Here is a 13,528-nt window from a genome sequence, read left to right as displayed (position 1 = left end):
AAATTGGAGGGGAGTTGAAGGGTGAAGACGGTGTTTCCACCCTTCCCCACCCCACCAAGAAATGTGTTGTGTGCCCTATGTGTATATTTACAAAGTGTATAGTGCAAAACTAGTGAAGTGAGTAAGAGGAGCGACCAGCGGGGCCTCCCCCAACCCGGCGGGTGCAGGTGGCACGCCCGCCCCCCAGCACCCCCCCCACACCCCCACTCCACCCCACCCATCTCGCACCCAACAGGCGGACAGGGCCAGCGCAGCAGGGCCACCGGACAGCCCACCGGCCGGCCACCAGAGCCCGCCCGGGGCGCCAGGAGTTCCACCGGAGTGGGGCAGGCCCCAGAATCGTAATTTTGACGGCTTAAGCTCTGGCAATGATGCAATTGTTTAAAAATGATTACTACACGGAATTACACGCCGTTTGAGTAGTGAGGAAAGCTTTTTTTTATTTATTTATTTATTTTATTTTATTTATTTTTTTGTAAATTACGTATTGTAGCTCCTCTACGGGTCCACAAAATATCCTACGCCCCCCCCCCCCCCCCCCCCCCCCCCAGTCAGACGGTGTATAGTGGAAGTATTGAATCTTCAGATGAAACTTGCCGGCTAACTGTTCATGACATCTAAGATTTTTATTGGTCCATTTCTATTTATTTATTTTTCTTTTTTTTATTTTAATGATACGTTATTACATAAGAATAGTTTGTTAGTACATTAACATGATAGAATAGGGAGTAGGGCTAGATCAATTATTGCTCTTCTTCCTACTCCTTTTGAACATGTAATTTATGACACTAACGAATTATTTTCTTTCTTCAAATTTTTTATTGTAACTTCAACTTATATTTTGTAATGTGTTAATATGTTCAATAAACCAACCAACCCGCTCTGGTCTGTAGCCTCGACTTCGCCACGTCTTTTCACCGACGTCGTCAATATTTTGAATCAGATGTAATGCCTTGCCTTGCTGTTTACTTTTTTTCATGTCAGCCCATGCTGACATGCTGAAACATGCTTACTATGGAAATCCGACAGCGTTGTCAGAGGTAAAGAATAATGACTCATAAATATTTCATGTTTTTAATACAATAAAATGGTAGCATGGGAATATACATACAGGCACATGAACAAAGTTTAACTTCCAAAATACAGCTCTGGTTCTACTGTTAACAATCGGCGCCCTTGTGCGATCAAGTAGTTATCCCTGCCGATGTTAACAAGTTAACACAAAGTGTCTCCGGTGGTTAGCGTTAGCATAAGAGGGGAGAAAACAAGGCAGAGTTAAACCTGTCTATCTGCGCACACAGCAGTGATTGCTCGATGTACTGTCGCCTCGCCTCTTCTTCGATGCCTTGACAAATGCAGGCAACCACACTCATTAGAAAAAATTACGAAAATATACTCCAAAACGCTGACAACTGGTGAGGTTCTCTGAAGGAAAACAAATGGCAATCGCCACGACCGGAAAGGGCGGTGCGCTCATAAATTTTCCCGGAATACGTCACGGCTATTTGTGCATAGAGTCCAAAGGATTGTATGCCAAGAAACGTTTCTTGGGAGGAATAATATGGAGGCCTCGTGGCTTCAAAAGTCTTGCCCTATCGGCTATCCAGTAATATATACAGATCAGTGCAGCCTGGCAGCATGAGTTTGACAGCTGTTACCTGGCTTGGTTTCTTTACTGCTTTTTCAGTATCCTGGACCTCTTTGTAATTCACTCTCCATGTTTAAACTAAGGGAATTTATTAAATTATACATTATTTTTCAATATATTCCATCAAAACCAGACAAGTTTGGGATAATAGTTCTGTGTGGCATGTGACCTAAAGACAAAATATGTTTGCAACATGATCCCCTATCTTGGGAAAGACCATAACATTCCAGACATTCCAGCATAATGGCTGTGGAGTGGCTGCATTTACACGATAGGTGGATGCTAATATGTTAACGATTGGATTAATGCAAATGAGCAGGGCCAAAAGGCCCTGCTCTGGACTTTTTAGGGATAGAGGTCATTTGGATCTCCCCTGCTTGGATCTACATGTGGGAGAATGTTGGCGTTTCTCCCATACACAAAGCATTGATTCTTTGTCAGTGTCATTGTTTGGGTTGATTTTGTTACTTTTGTTATGGCTTAGGTTTGATTTTGGTTTGGTTTGATTTTGTCCTCATGTTTCTTTAAGTTCAGTCTTGTTTTGTTTTGTTTTCCTTGTCTCTCGTAGTCTTGTTAAACCTTGTCATGTGCACCTGTGTTTGCCTGCCCTTCCCCATGCGTCAACCAATCAGCACCCTCTGCCCCTTGCCCATTGTCAATTAGTGTGTGTATTTAGTAGTGTTGTTCCGATACCGTTTTTTGGCCCCCGATACCCAGCTTTGCGGTATCGGCCGATACCATACCTAAAGTTTTTTTTCTCAACATTAAAAAGCTGTCCTGCCATTGGTTCAGAGCATTCAAGGGCCAATAAGATATCTTCGAACGGCATGCAGTGAACATGTCAAATACCAGTGAATGTCGTGCATGAGCAAGACACAAGATGCTGCATCCAAAATCCTATACAGTCAAACCTCGGTTTTCGAATGCTTCTGGTCTCAACCAAATCGGTTTTCAACCAGAAAATTTGAGAAGTTTATGTCTCAGAACTCGTCCAAAAATTCGGCTCTCAACCAAATTGAAAAAAGCCGAGCGTATCTGAACGCGACTCACTCGGGAGAAAAAAAACGAGCATACCTGAACGCGACTCACTCGGTAGCCGAGCTAACTCGAATGCCCAGGATGCTTCCTCCGTAGCACATTCGTATTAAAAGTTCGTTTGAAGCACACCTGTTCATTGTTATTTACGCAAATCTTTTTTTTAGTTTTGCATCGTGTATTAGCCCCTAATCATGGGTCCAAAGAAAGCAAGTGCAAGTGGTAAAGCTGGTGAAGAAAAGAGGAAAGTAGTGCGCAGAACTATTGAATTTAAAAAAGAAATGTTTGCATTTTGGTTTTTTTCATCACTTTAGGTAAGATATCTAAATAAAACAGTGTCTATTTCTACCCTTTTCTATTTATGGTAAACAACAGTATACAGTGCAGAAAAAAAAAAAACTTGGAAAAAGTTTTTTTTAGACTTGGAACGGATTAAAATTATTTACATTAATTATAATGGGAAAGATTGTTTCGTATTTCGAACAAATCGCTTTTAGAACAGCCTTCGGGAACGGATTATGTTCGAAAACCGAGGTTTGACTGCATAACGTTGGAATTAATGGTATTGACATGTTAGTTGTGAGTAGTCAATGATACCGATACCACTGTTTTAATGCAGTATCGGCACCTCTGCCGATACCAGTATCGGTATCGGAACAACACTAGTATTTATTTAGTCTCTGGTATTCTGTTGGTCTGTGTCGGTTCATTGTTGTTTTTTTCGTCCTGCCTTGCTGCCGGTTTGTTTGCCATGTTTCCCCAATGTCATGCTTTGGTTACGTTTTGGAGTTTGTTTTTTTGTTTTGGTTTAATTAAATTACACTTCTTTTTCGAGCACCACTGCCTCCCTGCCTCGTTTGCCTCCTCCACATCATAACATGACAGACTGATATCGTTTAGTTCCAGTATCATACTTTTTAGGTGTTCATCAGTTTCACCAGCAGGGTGTCAATGACAAAAGTAGACTTCGTACGAAAATGCAGAGTCTTGACATGGTATTTGCTCGTGGAGGGCTGAGTGATAACTATTGATGGTCCTTTTCTTTCTTTCATTTTTTATATGTTCAATGAATCAATCAATTGATGTTACAAAATTCAGTAAGATAGATTACCTGAGTACCCAGTGAGGTTTGGAGTTTCAATACACAAGGTAATCTTATGTATCTTGTGTCTAGGTATCACCACTGTACTAACCATGTCCACCATCATCACTGGTGTTAATGCATCTATGCCCCGAGTATCATACATCAAGGCAGTGGACATTTACCTGTGGGTCAGCTTTGTCTTTGTCTTCTTATCTGTGTTGGAGTATGCTGCGGTCAACTATCTGTCCACTGTCCAGGACCGCCGGGAACGAAAAATGAGAGAGCGAGTACGATCCCAGGTAGGTTTGTCTCACCTGCTTGTTTGGCACTATGTGAAAGTGTCCTATTTCAACCAGTGGTGTACTTGTCCCTCGAGAAGTGGATTTATCCAGCAATTCAAATTTGGCCTCTGTAGTGGACCTTTTTAAACCTGAATATCTCCCACCCAGTGCATACGGTTGAATTAACTCCTTTGTGCTCTATAGAGGACATTCAGAGCTTTCCAATGATACCAAATGTGTAAGGGTGGGGCTTTGCTATCTGATTGCATCATAAAAGAAAATGGCTTCCCTCAGTGCAAGCACTTTTTAGGGAAGAGGAAAAGTAAGTGTACTGTATAACACTTTTTATTAAACAAATTTAGGCTTTAAATGTGAGTATGTTTTCTATAAGACTCTTAAGAACACAAAGTATTGTTTGAATTGTTTTAACTGAATTTGAGCCTAGCATTTAAGTTTTAAAAAATGTCCGCTGTTGTGGACACATCATAGCTTCAAAATAAAAACTTAAAAAAAAAAAAATATTTTGCAGTATTCCAGTTACTTCACAAAGATCGGGGAATATCAAAATAAACATGATTAGACAATATTTTTTTCCCTGGTAGTCAGGAGGATATGTCTGAATTTTCACCTTTAAAAAAAAAAAAATACTATTTGCCTTCCTTTTCATTGCTATTTGTCCCTGTGGACAATTCCGAGCTGACTTCACAAGTCAAAATAGCAGTCTTACTCAAGCATTGGACTTTGGATTGTTGTAATTTGATTTGTGGGGATTATTTTGATTTCAAAATGTGACAAAATGTTGTTTGACTACTATCCGCCTGGTTTGTATGATAGCCACAGGCAAAAGCAATGCAATACGTTGTTTTCACCGTGTAAAGGAAGAGTTGCATTGCGGACATACCTGAAAATGCCCGGAATTCCATCCATCCATTTTCTTGACCGCTTCTTCCTCACAAGGGTCGCTGGGATGCTGGAGCCTATCCCAAGCTGGCACATAGAGACGAACAACCACTCACAAGCACAAGAAGGGACAATTAACCTGCCATGCATGTTGTCAGGTTCATCAATACTGACATTTGTATAATAAGTTTACACAGACACAAAAAGGAGAGCAAGACACCGTAATACCTTTTAACACGCTAGCGAGGAGAGCAGAGGAGAACTGTGACACACAATTCAAACCTATGCTTCTAAAACAGTCCCTCTGCCCCCTCTCTTTTTATTTGGATTGCCTCGCACACAAAATGAAAATAGGGAGGGGAAGCGAAAGAGATACTGATTATCTCCTCCATCCAGGTTCTTCTTTGACGTTCGATCATGACTTTGGAGAAACTCAATAAACATCACGTTTCATGCAAGGCCACTCTCGATTCCGGGCGGTATGTTATTTCGGTCTCCCAGGCGAAAGGTCTTCGAGAGCCGTTCTGCCAGCCTGGCAAAACCCTTTCCCCCAGCTGCAAACACTTCCCCTTTTCACAGCAAACAGTTGATATGCAAAATGATCTTTTTATGGCAACACAGCAAATATGATCTTGATAGCTATGATTATGAAAACTTAGCAAATGTATGATAAAACAATGTTAGTTAAATCAACCTTTCAAGTTCTACAAACCACACGTTAGTTAATTCTTCTTTATTCAACAATTATCCTATCATTCCCCCCTTTTTATCCTACATTTGCTCCCAAAAAAAACACATCATTAAAAAGGACCTCCCAACGGGCTTTATCCTCATAAATCATAAATTTGGCAGCAAAATGAAACCACCCCGCCTAACGCGCATTCATATAGACCGGAATATTATTGTAAACAGGAGATGTCTCAGAAAACAGGTCAGTGAGAGGATACACGTCGTCACCACTGCTGGCCCGGTCCTCCGACAAGCCCGTGTTAACTCGAGATTCATCCTGTCTCACCAACAAAGGGAATAAATCATTGATTTTGGAATTTGTAGGGGCTATAGCGGCAGAGATAAGGCGGTTGAGGAGAAGGCGAATGCAAGGGATCATACAATATCCACACAATGCAAGAACCACGACTGAGGCGGCAATAGAAACCAGAATAGAGAAAAACTAATTTTTGTACTTGCCAAACATGCTTTCCCACCACTCAGTCCAGGCAGAGGTGTCCACCCCCGAGTGCTCCTTCATCTTGTGGGTCAAGGTGCGCAGGCCATCAATGGCCTTTGAAAGCGCGCCCTCCGTGGCGGTATTGTTTGGCACGTAGGTGCAGCAATGGCTGCCAAACATAGCACAGACGCCACCTTTTTCAGCAAGGAGCATATCGACCGCAATGCGATTCTGAAACGCCATGAGTGAGGTAGCAGCCAATTGTTCACGAATTGCAATAAAGCCAGACTCAGTGTAATTTCCCAGTTTTTGAACATTATAGTGGATGTAGTTGATCCTATCGACATTCTTGTTAGGTGTTATCCAAATAAAAATGGACTCCCACCCCGCTGCAATCTGGTCAACCAACTTATACTCATCCGGTACCCCCCGTGGCACGCCAATGGAGTCAATGTAGGTCGGGTCCCCGTCCCCCCAGGCAAGCAAGCACCTTCCAGAACGACGGAACCGCGCCCCCCGCCCCCCAGCAGGCCGGAAGAGGAGGCCTCCCCCAACAGGCTGGAAGCCAGACTCGAGGTTCGTCACAGCCAATCGGATGTCTCGGTCTGTAGCTGGAAAGACAGACACGGGTAAGAGGAGTGACACAAGCGCACAGGTGCCGCTAGCATCCTTCAATGAATCGAACAATTTATTACCTCTGCACCACCACCACACATCACTGCGTGGCAGCAATGGCCCGTTTTGGCGAATTGTTGTTGCACACCAAGTTGAATCAAGCACCCCTACCCTGTTCATTGTACTTACAAGAACGATACAAGTAAAATTTGCCCTCGCAACATGGGTGGAAAACACAGGTTTATCCTTAGTCGCCTTTGTTACAGGATATACATCGCTCCAAAAGGCGCAAGCCCCGTTAGGTGTCAATTTAGTCATTAGCTCAGCAACACAATTCGCCAGAATATTTGCCGGTATTATTCTTAACAGTGGACGCGGCCCCATACAAGTGATGCAACTAACATTCGCCGCCGTCTCCGCTAATAATAGCCAATTATTTCCTGTCTGAGAGACCCCTGTGATTGTCAAAATATGGTCATCCACTGTTAACTTCTTCTGTAATTTAATTCTAACGCCGGACCTGTAAACTGTCCCCGCTTCAGGTTTAGCCGCCTCTACAGGATTCCTAAGCCCTGTCGACACACACACAAAGAAGCGGTGATAAGGATCAGGCCCACTAACATATGGGCTCAAAAACAACTCGACGCAAGGCTTCTTGCTGCAGCTCCAGCCCTTCGTTTGAATAGTTATCTGGAGACCCGCAGCCACATGGACCAATTTAACAAGGGGTCGCAAAGTTTTAGCGCAATAATCAGTCGTGTAGCTTGACCAGTCTCCGCTGGTTTCAGCCACCAGTGTTGCCCACAATTTGAACCTTGCCAACATGTACCAAACGTACCCCTTCCCATAACTATAAGCACTATACCCATGCGCTTCTTCCACCTTCTTGGAGCTGATCTCGGTTAGCAAAACGTCTGACCACGGCAATATTAGAACAGTGGTAGCATCAGCCGGAAGACAATACATTTTAGTCTGCGGTGGGAGCCCTTGGTCGAGGACACAAGAAGAGGACGAAAAATTTTTGTGACTGGGCAATATTACTGCCCGCTTCGGTCCGGACTTCACGACTGCTGGCGCCTATCTCAGCTGAATCTGGGCAGTAGGTGGGGGACACCCTGGACTGGTTGCCAACCAATCGCAGGGCACACAGAGACGAACAACCATCCACACTCACACGCACACCTAGGGACAATTCGGAGCGTCCAATTAACCTGCCATGCATGTCTTCGGAATGTGGGAGGAGACCAGAGTACCCGGAGAAGACCCACGCGGGCACGGGGAGAACATGCAAACTCCACCCAGGAAGGCGGAGCCTGGTTTCGATCTTGCATCCTCAGTACTGGGAGGCGGACGTGCTAACCAGTCAGCCAGTGCTGCCCCATTAGTACAAAATATAAAACATTTTTGGTTACATAGACGATTACACATCATTGCATATAGTGGTTCTCAACCGCTATCCTCGATAATGTTGTTTCTAGGGAAACTGGAGGGGTGGATCCCAAAATACGCAGACATCAGAAAGAAGAGTAACAGTGTTTAATTTGGAAACCGTAACAATAAAACAAAAAACGCTGGACGAAACCAGGAAAAAAAGACAGTTAACAAAAGTCGCTTGTAACAGGCATGGAAAAATAAAACAAGACGCCTACAGGCTACAAACTGCACTAATGCAACTAACCGAAGACAGCTGGGATAGGCCCCAGCACGCCCGCGACCCTCAGGGGGATAAGCGGCTCAGATAATGCATGCATGGATGGATGAGGTGGCGGCACGGTAGACGAGTGGTTAGCACGTCCGCTTCCCAGTTCTGAGGTCTCCGGTTCGAGTCCAGGCTCGGACCTTCCTGGGTGGAGTTTGCATGTTCTCCCCGTGCCCGCGTGGGTCTTCTCCGGGTACTCCGGTCTCCTCCCACATTCCAAAGACATGCATGGCAGGTTAATTGGACGCTCCGAATTGTCCCTAGGTGTGCGTGTGAGTGTGGATGGTTGTTCGTCTCTGTGTGCCCTGCGATTGGTTGGCAACCAGTCCAGGGTGTCCCCCGCCTACTGCCCTGAGCCAGCTGAGATAGGCGCCAGCAGTCCCCGCAACCCTTGTGAGGAATAAGCGGTCAAGAAAATGGATGGATGGATGGATGGATGAGGTCATTTCAATAAAGTATTTTTTAAAAATCATGTAATTTTAGGGACAGTCAAACCTCGGTTTTCGAACATAATACGTTCCAGAAGGCTGTTCTAAAATCGATTTGTTTGAAATCCGAAACAATTTTCCCCATTATAATTAATGAAAATAATTTTAATCCGTTCCAAGTCTAAAAAAAACTTTTTCCAAGTTTTTTTTTTTTTTTTTTTTACTATTTTACACCATAAACTGCACTGTATACTGTTTACCATAAATAGAAAAGGATAGAAATAGACACTGTTTTATTTAGATAACCTATCTAAAATGATGAAAAAAATAAACAAAACAAAATGCAAACATTTTTTTTTAATTCAATAGTTCTGCGCACTACTTTCCTCTTTTCTTCACCAGCTTTACCACTTGCACTTGCTTTCTTTGGACCCATGATTAGGGGCTAATACACGATGCAAAACTAAAAAAAAGATTTGCGTAAATAACAATGAACAGGTCTGCTTCAAACGAACTTTTAATACAAATGTGCTACGGAGGAAGCATCCTGGGCATTCGAGTTAGCTCGGCTCCCGAGTGAGTCGCGTTCAGGTACGCTCGGCTTTTTCAGTTTGGTTGAGAGCCGAATTTTTGGACGAGTTCTGAGACATAAAATTCTCGAATTTTCTGGTTGAAAACCGATTTGGTTGAGAACAGTAACGTTCGAAAACTGAGGTTTGACTGTATTTGTTTTATTTCTTGTCGTATCATGTTATCTCATAAAATGATTGCATGTTTCTTTCCTGATAGTCGCTGCCCTGCACGTGTGGTATTTCCCAGACGAGAACCATGGCAATTTTAGACGGCACCTATAGTGAGGCCGATACCAACAGTCTTGCCGGATACACCGAGGAGCCCATGATGCCCGAGGAGGAGCAGGAAGAAATGAATGATGTTTCTGAAAAAACAGAACACATGGTGGTTCATCTGTCAGTGAGCAGCGAGTCCACCACCACCAAGAAGAAGAAAAGCCTACGTACCCTCAACATTATCCAAAACACGCATGCCATTGACAAATACTCGCGTATGATTTTTCCCGGGTCGTACATTTTCTTCAATCTTATCTATTGGTCTGTCTACTGCTGAAGACACACCTGATTTAGAGTCTTAGAAAATAGTGAATTCATCTTTACTAAAATATTATTACATTTCTGGATTTATTCAAAATGACACTTGGACCATATATTTGGTGCTTGAGGTCACGGACAGTTATTGAACACAACATAAATCTGTTACAATACAATACAATGTACATTGAATTGGTGCTAGACAGCAACTTTACACACACACACACACACACACACACACACACACACACGAACACCCCCCCACACACACACACACACATCCTTGTACATATATCTTTGTGAGGACATCCATTGACATAATGGATTTCCTAGAGCCTTACCCTAACCGCAACCATCAAAAATGATTGCCTAAACCTAACCCTTACCCTAACCCCAACCATAACCCAATTCAAACCTAAACTCTAAAACCAAGTCTTGACCTTCAAAAAGAGGTCTTGCAAAGTGAGGACCGGCCAAAATGTCCTCACTTCACAAAAATGTCCTCATTCTGTTGGATAAAGACGTATTTTGGTCCTCACTATGTATTATGTACAAGAACACACACACACACACTCACACACACACACACAATATACAGTAAAGTATAAAGTAATGTGAAAATTGCCTCTGTCTGATTTTTTTTTTTTTTGCATGTTTGTCACTTAATGTTTCCCATAATCAAACAAAAAATGAGTCAAATACAACTCAGGTAAGCACACAACATGCAGTATTTACATGGTTTTTATTATTAAGCATAAGCAAGGAAAAAAATCACAACTACAGAGCCCCTAAGGCAGAGATGTCCAAGCTACGGCATGGGGGCCATTTGCCGTCGTCCATTTTTTAGTGGCCCGTGACATATGCTAAAAATGGCATTTGACTCAGTTCAAATAAAATAAAAACAAAAATGTTTGGAGATGGTCAAAGTAAGAAGGGAGGGTGTCGAAAAACAGGTGCCATGAAAGGTTATTTTAGTTAACTAAAACTAACTTTATAAAGAAAACTAAAATTAAAAACAACAATTTCATTCATGAAATAAAATAAAAATGCTTTTTAAAAAACGAAAACTAACTGAAATTCCATTTTATGTTTACAAAACTAATCAAAACTATAATCATAGCAAAAATGTACTTGTTTTAGTCTTTGGTGTGATTTTTAGTAGATTTATTTTGATATTAAATGACGTATGTCATACAGAAGTGACATCATCTAGCAACAGCCAATAGGAAAGCACCTTCAGATGACGTCGCTCCCATGGTGTTTTTTTTAAATATTGCGCACAAGTAATACACATAAAAAAACTAATAATACTGAAACTAACTAAACCGAAACAAAAACTAAGCATTTATTAAAGGACTAAAACTAATAAAAACTAACAGAACCACCCTTAAAACGAATAAAAACTCAAATTAAAAAATCCAAAACTATAAAAACCCTACTGCTGTTGCGTTTCAGTGTCCCCAGTGCTGTTTTCTTACTTGTGTTCTTTTGTTCTTGGTCTCCATGACTACCGTGGCGCGCTGAGCTGACGCACCTGCTGCTGGTCAACAATCAGCTGGCCATAAAAGCCAAGCACTCCTAACAAAAGCTGTTGGAGTATTCGCCTTACTAACTTGCTTGCTGCCAACGACGCTGATCTCTAGACTTTCTAACTATTGCCCTGTTATTGCTTTGCGCTCGTCCTAGTTTTATTCTGCCTGTTTGTAGTGGTTTAACCCTATTGCGTGTTCTTTGTTATTAGTATTTGGCTACAGGTTTTCTTAGTTGTACTTTTGGATTTTTTCTACTTCGTGTTTTTCTCCGTGGCTTGTTCCATGCGCTTTCTGTTTAACTGAGCTTTTATGTTTTACTTTGGTACTTTGGTATTCCTTGGATATATATATTTTTTTTTTGCCTTCTAAACGCTATTTGTGGTCTGCTTTTTGGGATCCAACACCCCCCCCCCACACACACACACACACACACACAACCCTAACAAATATTACAAATAAATTGGTTTATATACTGTAGCATTTTTCTAAATATGCAAAAGCAGAAATAAATTATTTGTACAATTTTTAAGGACTAAAACAATTTCTCTTCATAACATTATGTGGCCTTTGCGTCCTTCTGATTTTCTGGATGTGGCCCCCAAATGAAAAAGTTTGGACTCCCCTGCCCTAAGGTGACGTGGTAGAAAAACAAAACTGTGTTCCCTTGCAAAACATCTTTGCGTTCCCTCGCAAAGTGTTTATAGAAAGCCGCTGCTTTATAAAGTTCTACCATTGTAATTTGATCATGTTTTTTTATAATGGGAACATGTGCAGCAACATTTTCCAGAAATATGTCACAGTATTCTTTAGAAAACTTTGAAGTGTATAATTTGCTGTAAAATTTGAAAAACTCAGAATAAATTTGCTTTTCATCTGTGACTTCAATATCATCAATAATTAGGGACTTTAAATTGTTCTTTCCTTGTCTTCTTTCAAGGTCACAAAAGTAGGCAGAATTTTTCTCCCCTTCCTCTATCCATTTAGCTCTCGATCTAATAAATGCTCCCTGTGCCTTTTGTGTAAAAATGTCAAGTTCAGGTTGAAGATCAAAGATTTTTTTTCCTATCTTCTGTTGGGTCCGGTTTATTGCAATACATGTTCAGTTGTTTAATTATGGACAGCTCCTTCTCTTCCATAGCCTTTTTCATGTTCTTGCTAAATGAGATACTGTATTGACGAATTTTGTATTTAAGGAACTCCCATTTTTTAACTGCCGTTGTTATATCATCCTGGTTAATAATCTCCAAAATCAGCGATCTAATAATGTTCACAGTAAGTCTCATTTTTTAGCAGACTTGAATTAAATTTCCAGTTCTTATTTGCACGACTTCTCTGCATTTTTGGTCCAATATACATTTCAATAATACAATGATCAGTTAACGGTGCTCCAGAAATATCCGCCCTAATATCATAACATAACATCTGATTGAAAACCAACCAGTGGTCAATTCTTGATTTGAATTTATAATTGGGGCTGAACCATGAATATTTAAGTGTTTCCGGATTTAAGTACCGCCAAATGTCAACTAGTCCTTGTTCTTCACAAAAATTTATAAACATTGGATTAGGATGATTAATCGAGAACATAGTAGGAAATCTCTGTACGAAGTCATCATGTGTTAAATTTAGGTCACCCCCAATTATAATGTTATCTGTTGGATGTGAAAAACGTATTTCTTCTAATTGTGAAGAAATCTCTTCCAGCAATATGTCATGTTTCTGTGTTGGGTGGTTGGGTTTTAGTTTGGTTTTGGGTGTTGTCTTTTTGTCCAGTTTTGTCCTCGTCTCGTCACTGTTAACCTTGTCCACCTAACCGTTTGTGTGACCTAATTAGTGCCCTCTGCCTGCTGTGTCTCCCAGGTGTGTCCTGTTAGTGTCATTAGTGTTGGTATAAGGGAGTGGGGTTTGTCTCACGCGGGTGTGGGAGAATCGTTTGCATGTTAGATGTTGAATGTTTGTAGCACAGTGTTGTGTCCGCCGCGCCGCGCCGCGCCGCGCCACGCCACGCCACGCCACGCCTTCCGAGTCATCC

At 41.8% G+C, this 13,528-nt stretch overlaps 1 protein-coding gene across 5 annotated transcripts in view; it reads left to right on the top strand.

Moving 5' to 3' along the window:
• gabrr2a (gamma-aminobutyric acid type A receptor subunit rho2a) overlaps positions 1–12,375 on the top strand; it is a 222,919-nt gene extending 210,544 nt beyond the window's left edge. For all 5 annotated transcript variants that reach the window (XM_077538064.1, XM_077538063.1, XM_077538066.1 and 2 more), the window contains 2 exons: positions 3,858–4,066; positions 9,648–12,375. In XM_077538064.1, coding sequence (XP_077394190.1) covers positions 3,858–4,066; positions 9,648–9,983 — 545 coding nt within the window. In that variant the 3' untranslated portion in view covers positions 9,984–12,375. The remainder of the gene's footprint in view (positions 1–3,857; positions 4,067–9,647) is intronic.
• Positions 12,376–13,528: the final 1,153 nt, after the last annotated feature.

This window comes from Festucalex cinctus, chromosome 12 (assembly GCF_051991245.1).
Source record: "Festucalex cinctus isolate MCC-2025b chromosome 12, RoL_Fcin_1.0, whole genome shotgun sequence".
Taxonomy (NCBI): Eukaryota; Metazoa; Chordata; class Actinopteri; order Syngnathiformes; family Syngnathidae; genus Festucalex; species Festucalex cinctus.
The sequence above is the reverse complement of the archived record's forward strand: the minus strand, read 5'-3'. Positions and strand labels throughout refer to the sequence as shown.